General features: G+C 39.4%; 3 protein-coding genes across 3 annotated transcripts in view; 2 read left to right on the top strand and 1 right to left on the bottom strand.

Annotated features, from left to right (window-relative positions):
- Positions 1 to 1,471: 1,471 nt before the first annotated feature.
- Positions 1,472 to 4,701, bottom strand: cmpk2 (cytidine monophosphate (UMP-CMP) kinase 2, mitochondrial; the record flags this gene model as incomplete). The annotated part of the gene is made up of 5 exons (XM_079262053.1): positions 1,472 to 1,592; positions 2,740 to 2,973; positions 3,135 to 3,336; positions 3,698 to 3,812; positions 4,114 to 4,701. 5 exons carry the CDS (start codon positions 4,699 to 4,701, stop codon positions 1,472 to 1,474), a joined length of 1,260 nt encoding a protein of 419 aa, XP_079118179.1.
- A 1,060-nt stretch (positions 4,702 to 5,761) lies between these two features.
- On the top strand, positions 5,762 to 7,543 carry rsad2 (radical S-adenosyl methionine domain containing 2; the record flags this gene model as incomplete). Its single annotated transcript, XM_079261727.1, has 6 exons — positions 5,762 to 5,855; positions 5,965 to 6,126; positions 6,297 to 6,526; positions 6,611 to 6,760; positions 7,114 to 7,146; positions 7,379 to 7,543. The coding sequence occupies exons 2-6, from the start codon at positions 5,967 to 5,969 to the stop codon at positions 7,541 to 7,543; spliced, it is 738 nt and encodes a 245-aa protein (XP_079117853.1). The 5' UTR covers positions 5,762 to 5,855; positions 5,965 to 5,966.
- Positions 7,544 to 10,099: 2,556 nt separating this feature from the next.
- Positions 10,100 to 24,384, top strand: part of rnf144aa (ring finger protein 144aa) — a 36,124-nt gene continuing 21,839 nt past the window's right edge. The window contains exon 1 of the mRNA XM_079262082.1: positions 10,100 to 10,495. The gene's annotated coding sequence lies outside the window, so the exon portion shown is untranslated. The remainder of the gene's footprint in view (positions 10,496 to 24,384) is intronic.

The raw sequence follows: 24,384 nt of genomic DNA on the forward strand, positions 1-24,384 counted from the left end.
GGCGCTCTGCTGATGCATCACAGTAAAAGAGATGGGTCACTCTGTCTTCTCCAGCCAGCAGCTTTGCCAAGCTCATAGTTGCTAAAACCCCCAATTAATCTTCCCATCACATAGGCCAAATATACACTTCCTGCTTATATAAATGAGTTACAGTATATGCTCTTAGCAAATGTGCATGCATGTGTGTGTGTGTGTGTTTACACAAGACCGTGTGCCTGTGCTCATGAAGACATTAAACACAAAGACCACCGCATGATGTCAGTGCTCTTTCTTTGCACTGGCATCAGTTTGTCTGTTTCACACAGTGGAAACATCTATAGCACGCTACAAAACACTTGTTTGCACCAAACCGCGAACTCACATAATATTCACGTGCATTTACATAAACAAGCTTGGGCACAAACATGCTGTTCGAATCCTTGCAGCTAATACATGTTTGGTAGGTTTCTGGAAGAGATGAACGCAACAGGAGCCACAACAAACAAGTTTTTGGTTCAGCTTGCTCTTACACGCTTTTATGGTTCTTGCAGCAATGTGAATCAGTCGAAACTTAAGTCACATAGTCAACTTCCAAAAGTCTAGGTGGTTAAAACTAAACAAACAAAGCTGGTTGTTGTTAATGCTTCATCTGACAGACAATAGAGGGGTCTTGATTCTGATTTTGTTTTGAAAACTATTTGAATAAAGGGAAAGAGAGATGACTTTGGAATGACTTTGGTTGGAAATCTGGGTCTGTTTGTACGGCTTAGTTATGGAAATCGAATGTAATACTGATGAAATTATGAAGACACCAGACAGTGCAGAACTGGAACCCTTGTAGAAATTTTAGATCTAGTTTTTATTTAATATTCTATGGGTAAATAAATATTACAAATGTACACAAAGACTAAATTATAACATAGAAATGGCTCCCTATCCAATTTAGATTCATTAGATTGAGTTTAGCAAAGTCAGTAAAAAATGGTGCTGAATAAAGCTTAACCAAACAAAAATAGTTTCTGTGCCAAGATGTATTGTCTGAATTTTTTTTATTTGCATATCAAATCTGTTGAGATACACACTTTCTTGTTTGAGCACTTCAGTAAAATCAAACTCACTCTTGCTTTTACATTATTTTCTTTCCATCCACTTCCCCATGTCAAAGTGTAGCTACATTATGTCTGAAAGCTACATGGTATCTGTTTTTCTAGAGGCCACAAACATCAGTTAAATACACACTGCTTCTTGACAATATTCCACTGTGTGTATGTATGTGTGTTTAAATTCATATGTATTTCTGTTTGTAGCATGCTGGTCTGGCTCCTGGCCACTCAACCTTTACTTATTATGAATACAATCTCCTCTCCACACTCAGATCTGGCCACCTGCCCTCCTCCTGTAGCATTGACAACACCTTACTGCCACCCAGTGGTGAAAGATGGTACTACATACACTTGATGCTTGCCTGCCAGCAGGGGAGATGGAGAACCGTTTACAAGTGGCATTTGCGCCTAATTAAAAGCAGCACTTGATGGAGCACAAGGTCTGCAGAAGGACTAGCATCCACAGTGACACACGCTGGGTCTCTGATCCTCCGATAAGCCTCCTCCACTCTGCACAGACAACAGACAAACAAACAAGTGAGCAACGCGAGCATATACACAAGGCAACTTCAAGAATGTTTGATGATCACAGTTTTGCTGCACTTTAAGCTGTAAAATATATAACATGTGTTAAATACAACACTAATGCCTCAGGGTACTGCTTTTTCCCTGTTTCCAATAAGGAATTGTCATTATGGTAGTGATTGACAGTCCGCTGAAGCTCTCATTCTTCAATGGGGCGACTGCTACCTCCCTCCATTTTCTAATTCTGCAGGCCCAACATCTGGCTGTCCCATGTGGACTGCCCATTATGTCAGGACAGAAGATGTATGAAAGTAGCCATCGACTTGTCTGAGTAGCGACTAACTGGGCCGGCAACGGCTGCGAGTTTTGACCAGCTTAATGGAGCACAGCAGCTCAGCAACTAATCACCTGCTCTTTCTCATCAGGCGCGTCCCCCGTGGGACAGTAATTGATTGTTAAGTGTTTGATAGATCAGACAAAGACTGAGCTGGCCTGACTGGGAAAAAGCTGCACGGTTTGCGAACATCTGTGGTTTTGCAGTCTAAGGGAACGTTTTGCATGAAGGGTAAAACATTTGTTCAACTGTGACCCATGGGTTTTTTTCTATTCTCTTTTTATTATCAGCCTTTATCCACTCTGTGTGTCATAAAAGAATGCAAACATTTGGCATTACCTTTCAATCACAACATAAATAAAGTACACGGTAAGAACTATCTCTGTAGCAATTCAAGCTGGACATTTTTTTTTTCTTTTACATTAACTTTTTTTTTTTTTCAAACTAGACGAAAATGTATGGTACAACTCAATTTGTATGATTACTTTTTCCAAAAAAAAAACCCAAATAAATAAATAAGTACAAGTCTAATAAACATTAAAATCTTTAAATGAGACAATCTGTAAATAGTTGCTAGATTTTTCACTTACTGAAAACTGCTAGAAAATTAAATGCCAACAGTTGCATCAATTAATCAAAAAAGGTGTTTTAATCTCAGTAATTAATTATTACTCTAATTAGTAATTAACACAATGATTGATAAAGTAAATGATCATTAACTAAAGTCTTGCTCTTTTATTAAACGTCGACCTAAAACTCTATCCATAACATCCATTATGTCTGTGAACACGGTCTCACCTGAGTCTGAAAAGGTGGTTGTGGTCCAGCTCTTGCTCCTCATCAGTCTTCCCCTGACCTCTGTTTTTTAGTCTCCTCTTCCTCTCCTCAGGATCCAGTGTGAGTAAGACCACCAAGCTGGGTTGGAGCAGGTCACTGGGCCAACGGTACACCTCTGACCCCTCCAATGGAAGGTTACACAGCGGCCCGCTTACTGCTGTGGCGATGGCGTAAGCTGCTGTGCTGTGCCAAAATCTGGGGGACGGAGAACAAATGATGGATTGAAGGTGATTGACGGGGGACTGTAACATCTCAGCATTAAATATTGACCTGTACAGGTTTGATCCCCACTGGGTTTCACTTCTAACAGCATGAAAAGGTTTGCAAAACCAGGACAACACCTCAGCTGTGTTTACCTGTCAACGATGACAGGTGTCTTCATGCCCTCTTGGCTTATTTGCTCTGCAGTGATGTAGTTCCCCAGAGCATAGAAAGCCCTGCGAATGAGGGGCGGCTCTTGATCAAATCGTGCTCTCCATGGGGACAGGCACTGTGGAGGAGATCGCAGAAGAGTGGCCCCGAGAGTATCCCTTAGAGACTCCGTCAGAGTAGTCTTCCCTGTGATGCAAAGAGAGGGAGGGAGAAAGACGAGGCACGTTTTCAAGGCACAAAAAGCAAGAACTCATCCTCTTTCAAAATTTAACCTAATAAGAGGCTAAAGTGACACTTGAAAAGTTCACCTCAAACTGCAATTTGACCTGAAAGACATAGTCTCTCCGAAGAGTATTAGATGAGCGAGCAATTCAATAAAGCATTTTCATAGTGATGTAATATTTTCTGAGGTCATGATATGCAATATTTCATAAGGCGAAGCTCGCCGGCAGATAATGTTCTTAGCAGAGAACAAGCGTCCATCACTTTAGCTGACATCTATGCATCAAACTGATCACATATTTATTTATGCAGTAATGACATTAACCTGTGGCATCCAGACCCTCTATGACAATAACGGGGAAGTCTGGTTTCTGTCTGGCTTCTACTCTGCTGGGAAGCATCTCCAGTACAGACATGGCCTCGGGGATGATGTCACCACACTGCAGAACAGGAGGAAAAATCCGTTTGCTGCTGTGAGAAGAGGCAGGAGGGAGTTGTACACTGCGGTGCGCATCAACACACACGCTGCAGTGGGCCACCTGGCTCTGCTAGATAAATGCAAGGATGGAGAGCTTTCAGACCTTTTTTTTTTTTTTTTTTTTTTTTTTACACTGCTATACCACCCTCCTCCACATGAGGGTGTCATTGAGCCAGATCTTGCAGATGAAGCTTAACTAATTCTTTTTATTAAATTAATTGTAAAACAGCTTTGGGCAGATTTTTTAAAAAAGTAGCTCAAACCTCTTTTAATACGTCACAGGCCTCATCAATGCTGTAGAAAACATGAGAGTTGATAATGTTGAGTGTAGAGGGGTGATATGCAGGAGCTTCTGATGACACCAGATAGTACTGCTTTGCCTTGCCAGTGGCTTTGCTCTCTGCACGAGACCACAGGTGTTGGGTCCACTGCTCATCTTCACCGCCGCAGTATGAACACACCAACACTGGCTCATGCTGTTCCAATTCGCTTAAAAGCTGCTCTATGTGGGAGGAATTTTCAGCACAGCCTTTTAAGAAATAACCCTTGATAAGCGAGTCTTTGACGTTTGGCAAAAATGACGACATGGAGGTCAGATCGCAGCCCGACGGCAGGTCTCTGAGCAGTTTGTCTTTCAGCTCCCCGTAAAACTTCGCACTTCTGATTCTGTCCCGGCTGTGGACGAGGAGAGAATAGCATCTGTCCTGCTTTTGGAATTGGTGGAAAACTCGGAGCGTTTTTTCTTCCCGGTGCTTTTCTTGAATCCCAAAATAAAGAGGCGCTCCGTCGAGCTCCACCATGAAAACACGAGAAGTCCATCGCGGAAGGAGAGACTTTGCGTGTCTTGCCATCATTTTCTTCTTTAGCAATGATAAGTTTCAAGTTAGCAGGCTTATTTACGCCAGCAGCTGCCCATGTGCACAGAAATGGAAAGTTAACTGAGCAACTGGGCGAAAACGAAACTTAAAGCTGCTGCAGGGAATGTTTCCTCTCAACACGAAAGTTAAAGTCTTGTCAAGCAAACACATTAAGTAGCATCCATTCCTTTAGATTAATGTGTAATTAGACGTGATACATGAAAAAACATAATAAAATTATTATTATTATTATTTTATTTTTTTATTATTATTATTAGTAGTAGTAGTAGTAGTAGTAGTGCTAGTAGTTTTATACAGACATCTTATATTTTTTATTAAAATCAAATGAATAAGACAACTTTACTGGTTCATAATTTACATGGAAAACATGAGCTATTAAATGAAATATGCCATATTTTGTAAAATACAATACCATATTGTATCTATCTATCTATCTATATATATATATATATATATATATATATATATATATATATATATATATATATATATATATATATATATATATATATATATATATAGTCACTTTATTTTATTTATAGTTATTTGTTTTACTCAAAGCTTGTCAGTAAAATTTTGGACTTCAAACATATCTGTTTAACATCCGTCGGGTCACACCTATGATGATGCATATAGTTTAATCCGTCAGTCAAATAGTTTCGTTTTCGAAGTTTGTAAACAGAAACTGGCACAGCCGACTATCAGCTGACCGCCTGACACTGCGGGTTATTTAAGGTGCGTCCCAATACGTCAACATTAACAGAGTGAGAGGTGCAAGGTGTGACAGTCTGAACCAGGGTTGAAGATGCGTCTCTCTTCTATAATCTCGTCTCCGACGGTGCTCCTGCAGCTCTGCATCAGCACAGTCTACTGCATTTTTGCGAGCGTCTTTTCAAAAGTTTTTTTCTGGACCAGAGGAGGCTGCAAGGAAGCAAACGCCATCGTTCCAGCTGTTAACAGTAAACTGGACAAACCTGAAGACCAGAGTCCAACTCCAACGAGTGTTAATTATCATTTTACGCGCAAGTGTAATTATAAATGTGGGTTTTGTTTCCACACTGCAAAAACATCCTTCGTCCTGCCTCTAGAGGAAGCTAAAAAGGGGCTTCAACTTCTGAAGGAAGCAGGTAAAAAAAAAAAAAAAAATACATACAGGCTGCACATAGTTTTATTTATTTATCCAAAGCTATTTTAAGTTAAACTGGTCTTTTTTTTTTTCTTTTTTTTTTTTTTAAGGAATGGAAAAGATTAACTTCTCTGGCGGAGAGCCTTTCCTGCATGAAAGGGGGGAGTTTCTGGGGAAACTGGTTCAGTACTGTAAAGTGGACCTCCAGCTCCCCAGTGTCAGCATCGTCAGCAATGGAAGCCTGATCAAAGAAAAGTGGTTCCTGAAATATGGTAAGAACACACATTTGTATCAGATGCTGAAGTCATTAAAAGTCACAACTTGTGTGTTTTTTTTTTTGTTTTTTTTTTATCTCTATATCATGTGAATCCTTTACTATTATCATTTGATTTGATTAAATGCTGATTTTGATGCATGCACCCATTCATGTCCTCTCCTGTAGGAGAATATTTGGACATTCTCGCCATCTCCTGTGACAGCTTCAATGAAGAAACCAACCAGCTGATTGGCAGGACTCAGAACAGGAAAAGCCATCTGGACAGCCTCTACAAGATTCGCAACTGGTGCCAGCAGTATAAAGTGGCGTTTAAAATCAACTCAGTCATCAACACGTTCAACTTTGACGAAGACATGACAATGCAGATCACCCAGCTGAATCCTGTCCGTTGGAAGGTAAAGGCCTGACTGAAATGCATGCAAGTTTATGTGCGCAGATATAGTGATGAGCCTTCATCCACTCGCCGTGCTCGTGTTCAGGTGTTCCAGTGTCTGCTGATTGATGGGGAGAATGCAGGAGAAGCGGCTCTGAGAGAGGCAGAGAGGTTCATCATCAGTGATCAGCAGTTTCAGGACTTTCTGGACAGACACAGCAGTGTCTCCTGCCTCGTTCCTGAATCCAACGAGAAGGTAAGAAAATATAAAAGACTGATTAAACTCTGTGTTTTAATCTGCTGGTACAATATTATTCTACCAGCTATGATAGTCATGTTTCCCATGCTCTCCTCCACATGTTTACTATGCTCACTCTGGCAGGATACTCCTTGTTTCATGTTTCTTTAAGTAATATAAACTCAACATAAAAAACATAAACATAACATGAACTAGTTACATCTAACTGTGTACTACCATGTCATGTAGTTGGAGTACATTAGATACAAGACAGGCATTCTACTCAGGAGCAGATCAGCTGATTAGTCGGCATATAAATAATGTGATGTATTGACTAGAGGAACTAATTTAAATCTGTGTTATCTTTGCAGATGAGGAACTCTTATCTGATCCTGGATGAGTATGTAAGTACTACACGTTGTGTATAACTGTTAAAGTAACTGGGACATGATATGTGAATCAAACACTGAAGTAAAAGATTTTAAGTCCACATTTAAATGAGCAATTTTTAAAGTATTAGTCTAAAAGGAAAACAAAATCATAGTTTTGATTTATTCAATACAGCAGCTCCTGAATAATCTGTTGTAGTTTTTGAACATGTAAAAGATCCTCAAATAATGTTTCTTGTTGTTTCAGATGCGCTTCCTGGACTGCCAAGAAGGAAGGAAGGACCCATCCAAATCTATCCTTGATGTTGGCGTGAAGGAAGCCATTTGTTTCAGCGGCTTTGATGAGAAAATGTTTCTGAAGAGAGGAGGGAAATACATTTGGAGTAAAGCTGACATGAAGCTGGAGTGGTGAAATTCTGCAGCGCGCTTCAGCTCACCACTGCTTCGTGTGTGCACATACAACATGTACAATCTAAAAGCTTTATTTTTTATGCATGCAATTTTGTAACTTTCACTGCTGCTTGGGATTTTTTGAAAAAAGTTATATTGCAGGTTTTATTTAAGGGAAGTATTTTAAAGTGAAGAAAAACTTGAGTGTTAAAAATGTTTTTTTTTTTTTTTAAATTTATTTATATGTGATGTTTCACTGCTTCCTCCAAAACCTAATAAAGTCCATTTATAGGAAATAAAAAGGCATTTTTTTCTTTTCCGTCTGTGTTACACTGATGTTGCTGCATTTCAGTAAACAACACTGATTAATGATGCTGGTTAAGTAAAATGTTTCCTATTAAGGGGGAGTTATGTTGTATAATTAAGGCTTGGTACTGGATTTTGTAACCTGAGTTTTATGAAATAAGTTAAATAGCCTCCCACTGATGACTTAGAGTCACATATAATCCTCCATTTGAGTAAGAAGTGATCCCATGACAGAATGTCTCAGGATGTGTGGACTCATATAGTCACTGCAACAAGTATTGCAGGCTTCACTATAACATGGATGTTTTAATCCAAGCAGTGCAAGGAAAACGGGCCTGGCTTGTTATAGAGAACAGGTCAGAGTTTATGAATTATTTATTTCAGTATTTACAGGGAAAAAAGTGGGTCTGACACTTTGTCTTTGTTTCAATGTGCTATTTGTAAAAGTGTCTGCAAACGGTTTCTGCTGATCCGTGTCGGCACGTTCCACTGCATTTGTATGAATCTTCAAAACTTTGTTTCTGGAAAGTGGAGAATGCAAGCAGCAGTGTTGGACAGGATCAGCTGCAGTCACTATTTGCAAATACACAGGTCCTGTTTTGGTTGAAGTAAATTAAACTGAATATTCTCACATGTTACTGAACACTGAGTTGTTTCCTTTTAGACCAACATAAAAATAGTCAACAAATCTGGCAAATGAGCCATTATTTTGTTTGCATATAAAATTATAGAGTTTTTTTTTCCTTCCTTGGCAAAAGAATACAAGCACACTTCTCACAGAAGCAGAGAAGTTAAACTTAGTGGTGATGACATTAATTTTTATTTTTCATCTATTCTTTTTCTGTACTTTGGAGAAGGTACTTTTCTTTACTAATGTGCAGCTTTTTAAAGTGTTTTTATTTCATTTTATTTTCCTCCAGGTGTTAAATGTTAAAATATAACTGTAATGTATTTTTGAAGTTCTTTTGGATTCAAGAGAAACATTGAAATATTCAGGCCCTTTGTCACACTGACTTTACAATACAAGGTCTTGTGAAGTAAGTTAAACAGCTTCTGTTAGGTGACTTTAGCAACTGCACGTAATCCTGCCAGTGAGAAAGAACTTCCCCACCAACGTCCATAAGTTTCATATGGACGGTGAGTCATTTAAAGAAATGTCATTCCAAGCTAAGCTAAATAAACACACTGCTATCAAAGAAAAGTATCTGCTTGCTTTTGTCAGTAACCTGGTAACTAAAGGTAGATCAGAAACAAACATTGGAATACAGATCTTTGCATTTTTGAGGAAATGTGATTTTGTGATGGAGCTCCAATCATTAGAGATGCAACAATATTTGGTGACTTCCATCTTGATATATTTTGGTGGACTGCGTATAAACTTTATCTCCAGTACAGTTAAAAAATATGTTCATATTCTGTAAATATCAATGGGCATTGATGGGAATAAATAAATAAATAAATAAACAAACAAATGAATGAATACACACACACACACACACACACACACACACACACACACACATATATATATATATATATATATATATATATATATATATATATATATATATATATATATATATATATATATATATATATATATATGTGTGTGTGTGTGTGTGTGTGTGTGTGTGTGTGTGTGTGTATTATACGTAAAGCCGACTTACCTTCTAAATCTTATCAAATAAAATTGAATTAGAAGAGCTATAAGTTTTTAATAGCAAGAGAAGCATCTTGAGATCACAGCTAAATATGCCAGTTTTATGCCAGTTTTTTTTTTTTACTTTCCCCCATTTATTTATTCATTTGTTTGTTCGTTTATTTATTCATTTGTTTATTCATATATATATATATATATATATATATATATATATATATATATATATATATATATATATATATATATATATATATATATATATATATATATATATATATATATATAATAAAACTTTATTTATCTCTTTCTTGAATCGTACAAATCGTACATGTTTGAAAACAACCAAAACATGCAGTTGTAGCGACTAGCCAGCAGGGGGAGCTCTCGCCTCTGAGAAAGTGGCAGGTGCAGCTTTCTCCTCTGTGGGGCAGCATAGGACAGCAAACGGGAATCCTCTCGTAGACAAATGGCGTCCCTCCAGTGAGAAGCAGCTGATTTCCCACCGTGCTCGGCAGCAGGAACAGAGGAGAGGTAAACACACCACCCCCGGATTCCTGTGCAGGCAGAGACTCCGATGCTTTTTGCAGCGTTTGCGTCGCAGGCTGACGGCTGGACGTGGCGCACCGCTCAGTAGTCGTGAATAGACTGCTGCTGTTCCGGTGTACAAACAATCCCACTGTCAAGCCAAGCAGAGAGGGGAGAGTCAGCTGCAGCTTGGGCTTCCCACTGCTTTGCTTATTTATCTGCGTTGTGTTTTGTTTCTCCTCGGTGGCTGTTGGTGTTTGTACTTGAAAAGGACCCGAACTTAGGCGACAGAAGCGAGTCAAATGTTTCCACCCCGACTTATCAGGGATCCATAATGATCATGGGCATCACCCCTTCAGAGATGTCCTCCCCCTCTGCCTGACTGACTGGTCGGCCGTCTCTTCGTTAATCCAGTTCAGGAGATCATCTTTTCAACCCTCCCTGAGGTCACACCGTCGAGACGGCGTTATCTCACCAAGCCAGGTAAGGCTCCCTTTTTTCTTTTATTTTTTTATTCATTGCTGGTCCGAGCTTTTAATTTAATAACAATTATAGGAGCATTTATTCCCCTGTCCTCCCCGCCTTTTTTTTTTTTTTTTTTTTTTTTTTTTTTTACTTTACTGCATAGCTACTGACAGCTGCTCTCAGATCTAATTGTGAAGGATTTGAACTCTGCATTAGCCTCATTTGCAGTGAGCAGCTGCTGGAAATGGTTAAAAGAGCTGACTGCAGGTAGCAGCCTCAAAGTGACATCAGTCAGGTTTTTCTTTCTCTCACTCTGACATGATCAGTAGTTGGAATCATTGTCCCCCATCCCCTCACACACACACACACACACACACACACACGTTTATCTTCCACACAACAGCTGCATCTGAACTTCAAGCATAACATGAACAAATTGGATGGCTCCATCGGGCTCTGAAAGGTCATTCAGCGCCCTGGTATTTCCATTTTAAGCAGCAGGGCCCTTTCGGGGTACAGTTAGATCATAGACGTGGCTATGAAACCAGGCTGATATACCAAGAAAGCATTCCTGCAGTATGGAAGCCTCCTAGGTGTGTGCTTCCTCCTCTCTCTGATGCTGGCGTATTTACTGCCAGCATCTTGTTTAGACATTATGTCCATTAAACATCAATCTGTGGAGAGCAGTGGTTGGTGTGTTGTCTTGAAAGTGCGTGCTTTCCGTTGGTATGCGAGGCTTCTCCTGCCACAAACAGGCTTTCAAGACCTGCTTCATCCTGTGCTATTGATTCTCTCTCCAATTGAATGCTCCTACCCATATCATGGAGCTCCATGTTTACGTGCACTCCTCCTGTTTACACGCATAAGAACACACTTAAGGAATGGCGTATGGTTTCGCTTTGAGTTCTTAGAGACGTGCAAGCGATGCTGCGGAGCATTTTTCCCTGCTGTCAGAGAGAGCTCCCTGCTATCGGGGAATAAATGCATCAAGCCACTCCTCCATTCCCCTCACTGCTGCAGATTTGTCTAAAACAAGAGATATGAAACGGCAACACACTCCTCAGAGTGACCAGCAGCGGTCGGCCCGTTCCCAGAGGAAAGGGGTGATGGAATGAGGTTAGGATGCCTTGATCTCGGCGTGGCATTAGAGCCTACAAACGCACATAAAGGAAACACACCCATGAACATACATGGAAACACTGCACGGTTTCTTTTTATAGACTAGGATGATTCTGTGATGTGACTAAACACATCAGAAAGCATTTCTTTCTGTAAAAACTGTGTTAGTTGAAGCTTCTCCGTGTTTTTCTTCCTGCTTTGAACTTGAAAAATACACGCGCCGTGTTTTTCCAGCAGATCTGCTGAACATGTGCTTAATAAGGACCTTTATGAACAGATATTCTGACAGCTTATGGACGTCTGGCACAGATTTGCTTTGCAATCGCTCCACTTTGGGCTGCGAGGAGTTGAAACCGCTTGTGTGGATTTATTTTAGTGTTTGATGTGGTTTATTAGGAATGTCTTGTCACTGCAGTATTTGCATAGCCTATTGTGTGTGTGTGTGTGTGTGTGTGTGTGTGTGTGTGTGTGTGTGTGTGTGTGTGTGTGTGTGTGTGTGCTGTAAATTCATTTTTTTGGTCCATGATTTGTTCCAAATCACTTTTACTTCTGGCGTAATCGCTAAATTATGTCTGGGGAAGAAACGAGGGTAGGCCTTGGTTTCCTAGAAAGGAATCAGGCTGCTCGTACAAGAGTTTAAACTCGGGTTCTTGAGGTGACAAAGCAGCACATCCTGTTAAGGAGATTAAAAATATGACATCTATTTAGTTTAAATACATCTAAGCAGGAGTTACAAGTTGATTAGTGCCTGTTGGGGACATACGGAGTCTTGTCAGAAGAGTTGCACTTAACTGATGAGGGTCTCTGAGGGCTTGGCAGCACATAATGTAACACTATCCCGGTTAGGTAACAGGGTTTCAGTAAAACAGCTCCTGTCTTGTATGTAAAATCCGTTACTGCAGTGGACCTTTTTCCTTTATTCTAGTTACATTTACACTTGGAGAAGGGAAGTCAGTTTGGTGTAATCTGACTTCAAGGGTTCGCCTTTGTGCTGTCAGGCCGCCAGGTCTTATGCAACGACTTAAATGCCATTTCAGTGGGGTGTTGTGCTTGGAACGTTCGGGGTGGTGCCAGATTCCAGGTGAAGAGTGTGTGTACGGGGTGGGGGGGGGGATGCTTTAAACAGTCAACGCTGTCATCAGTCGAGTCCTAAATAGCTCCTGAAAGTGATGTCGAGCACTCAGCGAGCACTTTAGTTCTGTGTGTTATGGCTCAAATCCAGCCAGTCAGGACTGCGCTGGGATGAGATGAGGATTGTCACAGGAGCTTTATGTGACGCTTGTGTGTGCGGGGTTGGGTTTTTTTGGGGGGTTTTGTTTTTCCATCCCTGGGCAGCTGCTTGGCATTTTGAGCTGTTCTTGCAGGCTTCATTCTCTGACAGGTATGACTTGTAAAGCGAGACACTGTTATGTAACTCCTCAGAATCTGCTGACCGTCTGACACTTTCCAGGATTTATCATTTCGGGGTTGTGTGCGTTGCAGGTAGCCGCAAGCTGCAGGCTGTTTTAAATGGAAAACATTTTTTCCTCTCTGTCTCTTAGTAAGAGTGTACAAAAGAGTGCAGAAATTATACTTATTGCTGAAAGAGGCCCACATGTCACTCAAGTTCGGCATTCATTTGTTAGTTTAGATTTGACCGACACCTGTAGAAAATTATGTAAATTTCAATGACGCAACCTCACTATTTTAAGACATTCCAGCCCAAAGTTTTACCGTGCAGGAGGAAGAAAAACCAGCTCTGTGAAATATTTACAACTCCATGATTTTAATTCCTGCCCTTCACATTCTCATGATTCTGCTGTCTCTAACGTTAGTATTTGAGAGTTGGTGGAAATCATCAGATGTCCACAAATGGTTATCTGAACAGAAATAAACCATGTTTGGTGTTTTTTTAAAGAGGTCCAACTCATACTTGTGGGAATAAGCCAACTTTTTTGCTTTGTCTGTCTCCATCTCTGACGCCTCCCACCCACGCATTAAAAACAGTAAATACAACACATTCAGACTCTACAGGGAGTCATCCTTAGAAATTTTGGCAATGACTAACTGAACTGTATGAGTCACAAGTTAGTTAGTAGTGAGCCAAAAGCTGGTATTTGATAAAGCATGAATTAATGCCAAGAAGGAATCAAACAGAAAACTTTCATTGCACAATAAGTACACAAATAACTCGCATGAAAGAGATCTGATTACATTTCAGCTTGATATGTTTGTATTGTTTTAAGCGAATGCTCGTGCGGTCAAAATGTGTTGATAGAACTTCGGGTTTTTTTCACCAAAGCTGTGCCAAGGCTGAGTGGTTCAGAGCCAGTTCTTTCTGTTTGGACCGCTAAAGCGCTTGCTCCAGCTCTGAAAAACCTGAGCTACAGCAACACTGAGCCTCTGCTGGGCTGCGGCAGAAAGTAGCAGCTAGGTCATTTTTCTGGACCACTGTTTTTAAAAACTGAGAGTCCATGTAACCTTTAGTTGGTCTGCTTTGTGCAAGAAAGCCCCTAGTTTCATCTTGGATTCAGAACATGGGTTTTTTATGTTCTTGCTGCTTTATGTAATATTTGTCAGCTTGTTTGGAAATGCTGCTATTTGTCTTTCTTTGGAAATACTTGTGTAAGCAACATACCTCCAGATTGCTAGACTTGTTATAGCAACACCTGTGTTGGTACCATGTTAATGAAACGCCTCAGTTCTGCAGCTCAGAGTCATCTGGATGTCTGTGTTTCTCAGTCAGCATGAGAAATGCCTTCACAGATGTGCATCTTTATCTTTACATGTACACTAAGGCACCTCCACACCATCTCAGATGCTGGCTTTTAACCACATGGGAATTAGAATCCAGGTTGTTCCTTTTCATCACAGCATCCATTATCTCCAAAATGAATGTCAGATTTTGCTTCATCAGACTTAAGGACAGTTTTCTGTTTTTAATTCTCTCCGATCTTTTAACCTTGAGATCTGCCTTATCTAAGTACTCCATCAGGTCTCAATGGGTTTGTTGAGGTTAAACCTGAAGAGGATTGTGGACTTTCAGGAGTTTTACATTGCATTTATCAAAGCATCGATGAACAACAATGACTAAGAAGGATTTTCAGGAGTGTTTCAGAGTCCACGTCAGAATCTTGTCAGAATTTCTTGCAGGACTATCATATTGTTGTTTTTCAGTCCTATTTTTCAGCTTGGTCCCTAGAATACAGATTATCTGAGTTTTGTATATGATTTATCTTTGAGGATGAAATAGAAATTTGCAAAGTATTTAGTCTTCAACATAGTGTTTTTCCCCTTTACTTCTAAAGGGTTCTGAGACAATAATGATGCTGACCTGTTAATAATCCGAATTGGACATGAAAGCCTTTTTTTTTTAAGTTCACATTTAACTGCACACTCAGCGTTTTTATTGTTGCTTTTATTTGAGCCTGTCCAACCGTTTCAAGGCTATTTTTTGAGAAAAATGAGAATATCTGAAAACGATAAGCATTATCTGTAGTTCTAGGGACTGTTTCCTCCCTTTCTTGTTAGCCTTAAAAAGACCAAATTAATCTTGTTTGATGGTAAGTACCCCATGCAAGACGGTCATGCCAAAATACGTACTGGAGGAGTACTTGCAATGTCTCTGTATCAAAATTACTGTATCAATATAGAATATTGGCAAAGGCTTAAGCACCTAGCAAAAACCTTCTAACTCCACTCCTTTTTAAATGTATTGTCATTTTATCCATGTTGCGTAAAGTCTCATTCAGACATCTACTCTTTGAAGAGATTTTTCTTTTCTCACGTTTAGTGCGTTTGCATCCTTTGTGTATGTGCAACAAGCCCAACAACAGGATGCCAGAGCATTTCCTACGGTAGGTTTTGGGTTTCCTCCTTCTCATTCCCCTGCCCATAATGACTTGGAAACTGGCTTGGTTTTACACAGCAGCAGCCCACCAACAACAGGAAAGTGACGCCTGGAGGAGAGAGAAGGCAACTGAGAGGCTCAATGTGCTGTTGTGGTGAAGAGAACATGTCAAAAAGCTCTTTGTGAGTATGAATGACACCGAGTCTGTACACTTTTGTTTTTTCTGCAGGGCCATAACTCTGCCATTACTGAAATTGTTGGAGAATTGTTTAGGGCCCTATGTGCCTGCGAGTGCCACTGCACACCACGGATTAGACTCTGAGGGCCTCTCTGTTAGTGGCTCTCTCTTCTCCTTTGTCCAGTTAAGTGTCAACAGTCCTCACCGAGCAGTAGTCACACTTGTTTTTTAGTGCTTTATGCGTTGTTCTTTCATTGAAATGATTTCAGTGAAAGGATGCAGGCTATGACTCCGGTTAAATGTCAGTCAACTCTGCCTCGGTACTTCTTGAGCTAAGGTTAAATGGCTTGTACTGCTTTTGTACTGAAATTTTGAGAGACCACATGAAACCTTCCTGCTCAGTATACAAATAAAAACGTGCACAATTTTTGTCCAAAACACCAAATGCCACAATCCAGTCCAGCACTGAAACTGATCCATCACCTGCAGTTATTTGTGAAGTCACACCCAGACCTACCAAACTCTTAAAACATAAGTACACAGGTACTTTATTTAGAGTAGATCTGCACTCATCCCTTGGTGTATTTTTTATTTTTTTTTTTTGTATTTGATCAGCATTCATTGGTTTTACATACAAGAACTACACAGAGACATGAACAGTTACATGTTACTCACAATCAAGCTTTCGTTTGTGAGATTAACACTCAACATACTTTGCAGTCTGTAGGATGCCAAATTCTGGAAGATAGGGTGCCGAGGTTTGGTCCTGGAGATCTATCATGCAACTTTTAGATGAATCCTTTTCCCAGCACACCTGAATCAAATGAATGGCACGTTACCAGTCCTCTGCGGAGCTGGATGACATGCAGTAGAGAGAGTTCTGCTGTTTGATTCAGGTGTGCTGGTGAAGAGATGCAGGATGGTAGATCTCCAGGACCGGATTTGGCCACCCCTGATGTAATGAAATAACTTTGCTTAGAGACTCTGTGTTACAGCCATGTACTCGTTTAAAGCTTATTTCTTATTGTATCTGTATGGTCACTGTCAGGCATGCAACCAAAAGTTGTTGTCCTTTTGTGTCTGGAACAGTGGCAGTGTCATTAAGGCAGACTGAATGCAGCCTTTCTTTGTTGGTTTTCAGCTGCTGCCTTTAGAGAACATTTCCAAGGTCTTCTATGCTGTAAATCAAGATTTTCCCTATTTTGTTTGGATTCCCATTAGCTGCACCAAAACTACAGCTATTCTATATGGAGTCCAACATATAATATGTAGAACATCCCAACAAAATAATCAATATCTCTTAATTTCTCTCATCTTCATTTGGATTGCGACTCATGAGCAATTGGCTCATATTTCAAAGACAAATGGAAAGGAACAATAATTATGAGGCTCCTATAATTAAACCAATCACAGCCATCTGATTGGTATTATTATAGCTTTAGAAAAATGATCATGCTCATTGATGGAGAATATTATTTAAACTTTTCCCTTTCATCAACACTGATATCAGTAATGCAGAAGTGTCAGTGTACTCAAGAGGAACCTGAGAGTTTAATCTGACTATCTACTGTAATTTAGTTGCGGTGTGCAAATGATTACTTAAGCTGTAATGCAGTGAGTGACAACAGCTTGCCAGCAAAGTCGACCCTTTGCCCAGGCTCTCTGCATCTGTCAATAGAAATACGCTCAATGTGGCATGCCTGTCATCTTCACTTAGCTTCTGAGGCAATAATGCGCCAGGACCACTTTGTAAGAGAGACTAGCAAGCTTGTACTAAGTTTAAGTACATGCAGAATTGGAGAAAAGGGACTAAAGAAAAGCATCAGATGGCTTTTCTTTGTTTTATATGTATTCTTGGCTATTGTTTGTACAGTAGAGAAAAACATTTGTTCAACTCAGTGTGGTCATGTTTAGTGTTGCTTTGGACAATAAGACTCTGTGGCTAAGAGCCGTCCCTTTAGGCCTCGTCTGAATGTTTTTCTCTCTGCATGCTATCTCAGTGGCTGTTGAGATCAGAGCAAACAGTAGCCTGTGTTAGTTGTTTGTTCTCCTTCAGGTGCTGATGGGTGTCGAGAAATGACTTTCTGCCAGCTCAGAGAAGAGCTCCAGGAATTTAACACTTGATGAATGAGTCCAAGCATATAGTACAATGGAGGGATATTTCTTCATTGTAGATGTTTTTAAAATCTAAAGTAAAATCAGGATATCTGGGATGCTACATAAACTCACAAATTTCCATTCGATCATTAAGAGTTGCCTAAGATTCAGTTTGTTTGTCTAACGGCACACATGGATTTACAGAAGGCCAGAAAAGTTTCTCTCTGTATTTCCTGCCAGTCTTCTGTTGTTCGTTTCACTTTCTTTTAATTTATTCTGGTCTTGTACACTGTCAGATGTTCGCCTTCCCCTTTTTTTTTTTTTTTAAAAACTCTGACAATAACATCATGTGGCTGATGTGAGATATAATAAAGGTCTCTGTGTGGTTCTACATCTATACTGTGTTGGTCCTTTGCAGCGCTTCACTGTTCAGGTCTTGTACAGCTGTGTAGCTTTCTGCTACCATTTGCAGGCAGGGTCAAAATATGTGGCAACTGAAAATTAAAGTCAGTCACTTTCCTATTAGGTGAGCTCAGGCTTGCCTCTTTACTCTGTCTTTCTGTAGACCTGTAGAGTTTCAGTGAAGAGATGTATCCATTGGGGCACCTGTAACCAGTAGATGAAATGCCCACTCCAAGCTGAGAGTGAGTTGCATCTTCAGGTACCATAGTTCAAGTATTTTGGGTGTGTTTAATAAGAAAAGGATGTTGAACTGACCATAGAGATTGCAGGTAGATTTTCTTCAGCGATGCAGTGACTGTTCCTGTGTGAGAAAGCTGTCTTAAAGTCGAAGCTGTATCAATTTACTCATCAATCTAAGTTCTAACCATCATCTTTGGTCAGTAGCTGTAGGTTGTGAGCTCATAGTGGAGATGCTGCTCCTTCATACTGATACAAGATTTATTACGGTACTTTTGTCGCCGGGTCAGGCTACATTTTGGATGTCTCCCAGAGGAGATGTTTCAGACTTGTTTCAGTCTCACAAGAAGGAGACCTTGTGTAAGATCCAGGACTTCATTGAGATTTTTATGTAGCTCAGAAATTCCTCACTGTGTGCCTGACATAAGTGGAGGAGGTGATGTTGTAGAGGGAAGTCCATGAATCGGTTCACCCTTCATTGCGGTGATGGAGTGGCTTGGATAAATAGATGGATGGTTGGATAGTTTCCTTCTAAAAAAAAAAAAAAAAAAAAAAAAAAAAGCTTTAATAAGGAAATATGATAATGACTCTTTCTTGCAAGGACACTGTCAGTGGCTTAAACCAGCTCTTGTGTGGTTGTTCCTTTTCCAGTTCAGCCTTTCACCCAGTAGGCATTTGACCTTCAAATGGCATTTTTTCCCAGGGGGCTCCACAGGGCTGCAGGCGCACCTTCACAGCTTCTCAGTTGGTTAAACAATGAAACCTAATAAGATCAGAAGAAAGAGACTTGCCGCTATTGAGAAAAGGAGATAAACATTCCCAGCCTGTCGGTTGGTATCTCTGTGCTATCACACTGACAACTAGGCAGGCAGCTAAAGATCACGCAGACAGATCAAGTACACCAGTCTTAGTACGCACTCACAGCGCCTTTGCACTCTATTAAGCCCAGCTTGCAGTGAAGCAGAGCAATGGCAAGAGATCAAGTAGACCTGAGGATGAAGAGTCTTTGGCCTACATACCCAGATTTAAGCACTGTCAATGTCTGTATGCCCCAAACTGCAGAACAGTCTTTGACTTTGCAAGACACACCGTGACACACCCACACAGACACATGCAGCTTCTCCAAACTGCTCACAGTGCCAACATACATTTGGGTGATTGTGTAACTCCTCAGGGACTGAAAAAACTAGGTCTATCACCACTCTTAGCTTCCCTTGCAGCTGCCCCCTTCCATGTCAAGGACACAGTGTCTGTCCCCAGTTGCTGTCCATCAAATAAGGCAGGGGCCACCTTCCACTCCAAGCAACAGAGTTGTCCAAAAGTAAAGTCCCTGTCTGCGTTTACTTGGGTTATAAATATAGGTTAGTTCATCAAAAGAAGCACAATCATCCTGAGCTGGCGGTTACGGTTTAGCTCTTGCTTCAGGGCTGCATGATAGAACTCAACCGCTGGCTCATATACAGTAAATACCTGACCTACATTCTCCTCACAATGATTGTGCTCAGAATAGATTATCGGTTGTTTATATATTTAGATGATATTTTCACCTGGAAATGTCAGCAGTGATTTAGCCTTTCTGTATAGTACAGAAGTACATCTCAGATTGGCGTCAGACTGAGAAAAGATGGATTTTTTTTTTTTTGGCTCTTACTGACTTCTTAATGTCCACCCTCGAATGATGAATGTATCAGCAATGACACAACTGGTCACATATGAGAGAGTGACATTCACTTTACTGGTTAAACTGAACTAATATATGTGTACGTGGCTGTGAACTAATGGTTGTTCACAGCCACTAGTTGGAGTTGGAGTGATTATGTCAGTGACTCGCGCTTAAATGTTGGATAAGATCAGTGTTTGTGCAGATTTGTGTTTTTGGTATTTTGTACTTTTGTGTGTTCTATTATTAGCTCATTGCTGTAACTGAAAATAATAAACTGTTAAATACAAAAAAAGTCAGTAGTTATAGTTAACATTTACTCGCCAGTTATTTATTAGGTTGTGCTACTTTTCCTGCTTCAAATGTCTTCATTTAAATGAGATACAAGTTTCTGATTAGTGGAAAGTGTGTTAATACTTAACCAGGCAAGGGCAGAAATGATGCCTCTTATAATCCTGCAGTAGAGAAATTCTGTTTCTAAGCACATGACTCTGCTTCTGGTTAAGATGGAGCTTTTATCATGCAGGGACTCGATGTTGACTGCCAGCAGTTTTGCTGTAGGCTGTCATCAAAAAGTAAATCATTACTTGTTATTGTTCTTCTTGCAAAACTCCAGCATTCTTATGTCGGAACAATTTGTAACCTAATTCCGTCACTTTGTGTGTGTCTGTGTGTGTGTTTTTTTTTGTTAATTTGCTCACCAAGCTTAAAATCTCTCTCTCTCTCTCACTAAATCACAATCAACTGGGACATATTTGAACTTTGCCAGAGTTCATATTCTGCCTACTGGATTTCCACAGTTAATCAGAGAAGGACGAAGCAGATTCCCCCTGAATGCTGATGTACACAATGCTCCTGCAGAAAGCTGGTACAAACCGGACAGCACAGAGAAGTATTTGGGTAAATAGGTCTACTCATTGTCTAGAGAGGCCGTCCAGATTTGAAGCAGCAAATGTTTTGAACTTCTTGCCACATCACAGCTTCTTACATACTTTAGTCCATTACCTCATTAGTCTGAATCACCTGGACATCTTGGTACTGATTCTCTATAGACATTAGCAGTACAGAATGCATCATGCATTGCTCTATTAGAAACTGTACTGCAGGATAGCAGAAACAATATATCAAGGAAGAAGAGGCTAAGAATACAAAGGTTTTGGCCATGTAGTAAAGAGAAGGATTTATCCAAAGGAGATTTCTGAATTATGTTTCAGGTATGTTTGCATTGACTAGACAAGTTAAATAAACTAAGCTGTGTTGGAGGATAACTGAGCTCTTTACTTGAGAAAAATGTGATAATCTTTGCAATATAAGTGTGGGAAGAGACCAGCATATTGTTTTTGCCTGCACAGACCAAAAACATGAAGGTATTGAATCTCTGACTGGCCAGACTGGATTTTCAAAGTGATTTACATTTCTGCTAATTTGCTGCAAGCTTATAAACTCTGCAAAATCCACCTCAAGTAAGCACGTGGACTCATTTTACACATAAGTGAATGTTTCTTTAGTTTCTGTGGCTAACTTTTTCTTTTATTGAAAAAAGGAAAAAAACCAAACTGGTAAGAAAACCAAACCATGTTTTTTAATTTATTATTATTTCTTAGAATGTTGTTTCTCTTATGCACTTTCACTCTTGTTTTTAAACCAGAAAAACCATTTAAAACAAGCTTAAAGCTTTATTCCTCTGTTTTTTGGAAATGACTTATTGTCACTCCTGCCATCCTTTTTCAAAGCACAGCTTTAAAATGTGGATGCACAAAGCTTGACAGGTGAACCCTGGAAACTCACGAAGGTGACTACTAAACACAATCAGCAGGCAGAGATGAGACAAAGGAGTCTGGAAACCAGCTAAAGTGGCAGATAGTTTCTTTATTTCTTTCTCATCTGCAAGGTTTTCCTCATCGGATCCTCTCCAGGAAGACTCTGGGAGGATATGACATAGATAAAACTCGGGCCCCATTTAATTGGCCGTGGAGAACAGGGTTGGGCTTTAGGGGAGGAAAGGCAGGCAGGAAGGAACTGGGAGGAGACACAAGATTAGTACTTATTGCAGATGTTCACTGAGGAGGAAGGTCAGTCTGGCTTTTTTATCTTTGTTTTTATTTTTTAATTAATAACCAATAGTGACCTATAGGGGTGGGGGAAAAAAATCAAGATTTTTTTGCTTCCCAATTTTAAAATAAATTTTTTTTGTTACAAAATTGATTTTTTTTTTTTTCAAATAAAATTAATCCACTATAAAATTTTTGTCATTTTTTTTTTTTGTTTTTATTGATCTTTTTACTTATCTTCTTGGGCATTATAGCAGCAGCAGAATGATGCTCTGGCAACTGTTGTTTTTTCTTTATTGAAATCAAGAAAAATGGAAAAAAAAAAAGTTTTATGCCTTTTTTTTTTTTTTTTTAAATCTACAAAAATCAGCAATATCGAAGAATTGTGAGAATCGCAATTTAAATCGAATCGGCACCCAAAAAAAATCCGAATCGAATCGGGACAAAAGCATATCCTTACAGCCCCAGTGACTGACACTTTGTACCATTATTACAGATGCGTCAGTATGTGTGGATATCAATGTCCTATAAATCACATACTTCATGACCTTACATGCTGAAGAGAAAAAAACAAGAACGACTCTGATGAGATAACAAGGCAGTTGTTGCTGCATCCCAGAGAATAATGTTGACAAGGGTAAACTTGAGACAAGATCAGGTTTCGCTGATGGCACAAAGTTTGATTGCTTGAGCTGGTATCATATCGTACCCACTTGAACATTGCGTCTGTTACTGCAAATGATGACACAAGAAGACAAGCTCTGTACTGGGTTGTTCTCAGATTCCAGGTTATCATTATTGGCGTGGTCTTTCTCTCCATCTCTGGCTGAACATAGGGCAGCCATATTTGATGGGACTTAATTTTTCTCCATGACTTGTGTTGCTGAGTGACAGCAGACTTTTCCCCCTGATGAAGGACATCTTTGAGTACAGATTAAAAGAATATGTATTAGGGGTTTAAATTGGCAGTTTGATCACCATATTGTGTGGATTTTAATGGATGGCAATTTGATGTTTCAAATTCAGTCACGATGCAACTTCGATTCAATTAGATCAATCAACTGATATAATTGATACTACATGTAACTGCACACATTAATTTCTATTCTTATAAAAACCACAAATCCCAATTGTATATGATTTATTTTTTCTATTGCAGAGCTCATGCAGTTATAACAAAGATGACTAGTGATAAAGACGTGACAGGAGCTCTAAACACAGCCATTTTTAGAATAAAAGTGTGTTAAATAAATGGTTATTGTATCAATTTTTGACCAATGTTTGCCTTTTGAGTTGTTGTCATTGGCTCTTGGAACACATGATCGATGTATCAATGTAGATCAATGTATTACCACGGCCCTAAATGGTGCAGAAGGAAAACGTGTGGGCTGCTCCCACTTTCACAACCCTGAGCAGTTGTTAGTAGCTTTCTTCCACATAGACTGTAGGTGAGAAATATAAATAGAGCCTTATGCAATATTTTGATGTGACATTATATAATTACACACACTAGGAACTGTCAAACTGGGTGAAAATGGAAAGCTGTAGATTGTCCTTTACATTTGTTCAATGTTGCTCTCCTCCATTGCATAAAATGACAGCAGGCAGCCCTGCTGTGTTAAGTTCTATTAGTTTAGTTCGAAAGCATGCATTGTTATGCAGTGCATGTCTTTATGTTGTAGCATGTGAAATGTGCTGTCTCTGTGTGAGGACATTCAGTAGAGACTTATCATTTAATTGTTTTGTTTACAGAATGTGAGGTAGAAAGAGGACTGAGCCTTAAAGTAATTAAAAGCATAACATTGCCGCTAGCATTGTTGTCATTTTGAATATATCTGTCAGTTTCTAATCAGACAATGAACTGTTTGGTCATGAAGTGTCAGGAATTGACTGTAATTTTAGCTTCTATGTTTTGTTTTTTTAGATTTCCCTTCACAGTTAAACTCGCATCTGTCTGACATTAATATTAATGTTTCATCTGGTATGTTTGCAGGCTTTGTTGACTGAAACAGAGACAAAGGATGGCACGTTGGCACATAGCGCTTTGGTCACATGGCACAGCAGGAGATCTGCAACTCGAATATACATGCAAATCTTTGTTTACTTATATATATATATATATATATATACATATATATATATATATATGTATACATATATGTATATATATATGTATATATATATGTATATATATATGTATATATATGTATGTATATATGTATGTATATATATATGTATATATATGTATATGTATATATATATATGTATATATATGTATGTATATATATATGTATATATATGTATGTATATATATATGTATATATATATATATAT

Source organism: Telmatherina bonti (assembly GCF_933228915.1).
Source record: "Telmatherina bonti genome assembly, chromosome: 22".
Lineage (NCBI taxonomy): Eukaryota > Metazoa > Chordata > Actinopteri > Atheriniformes > Telmatherinidae > Telmatherina > Telmatherina bonti.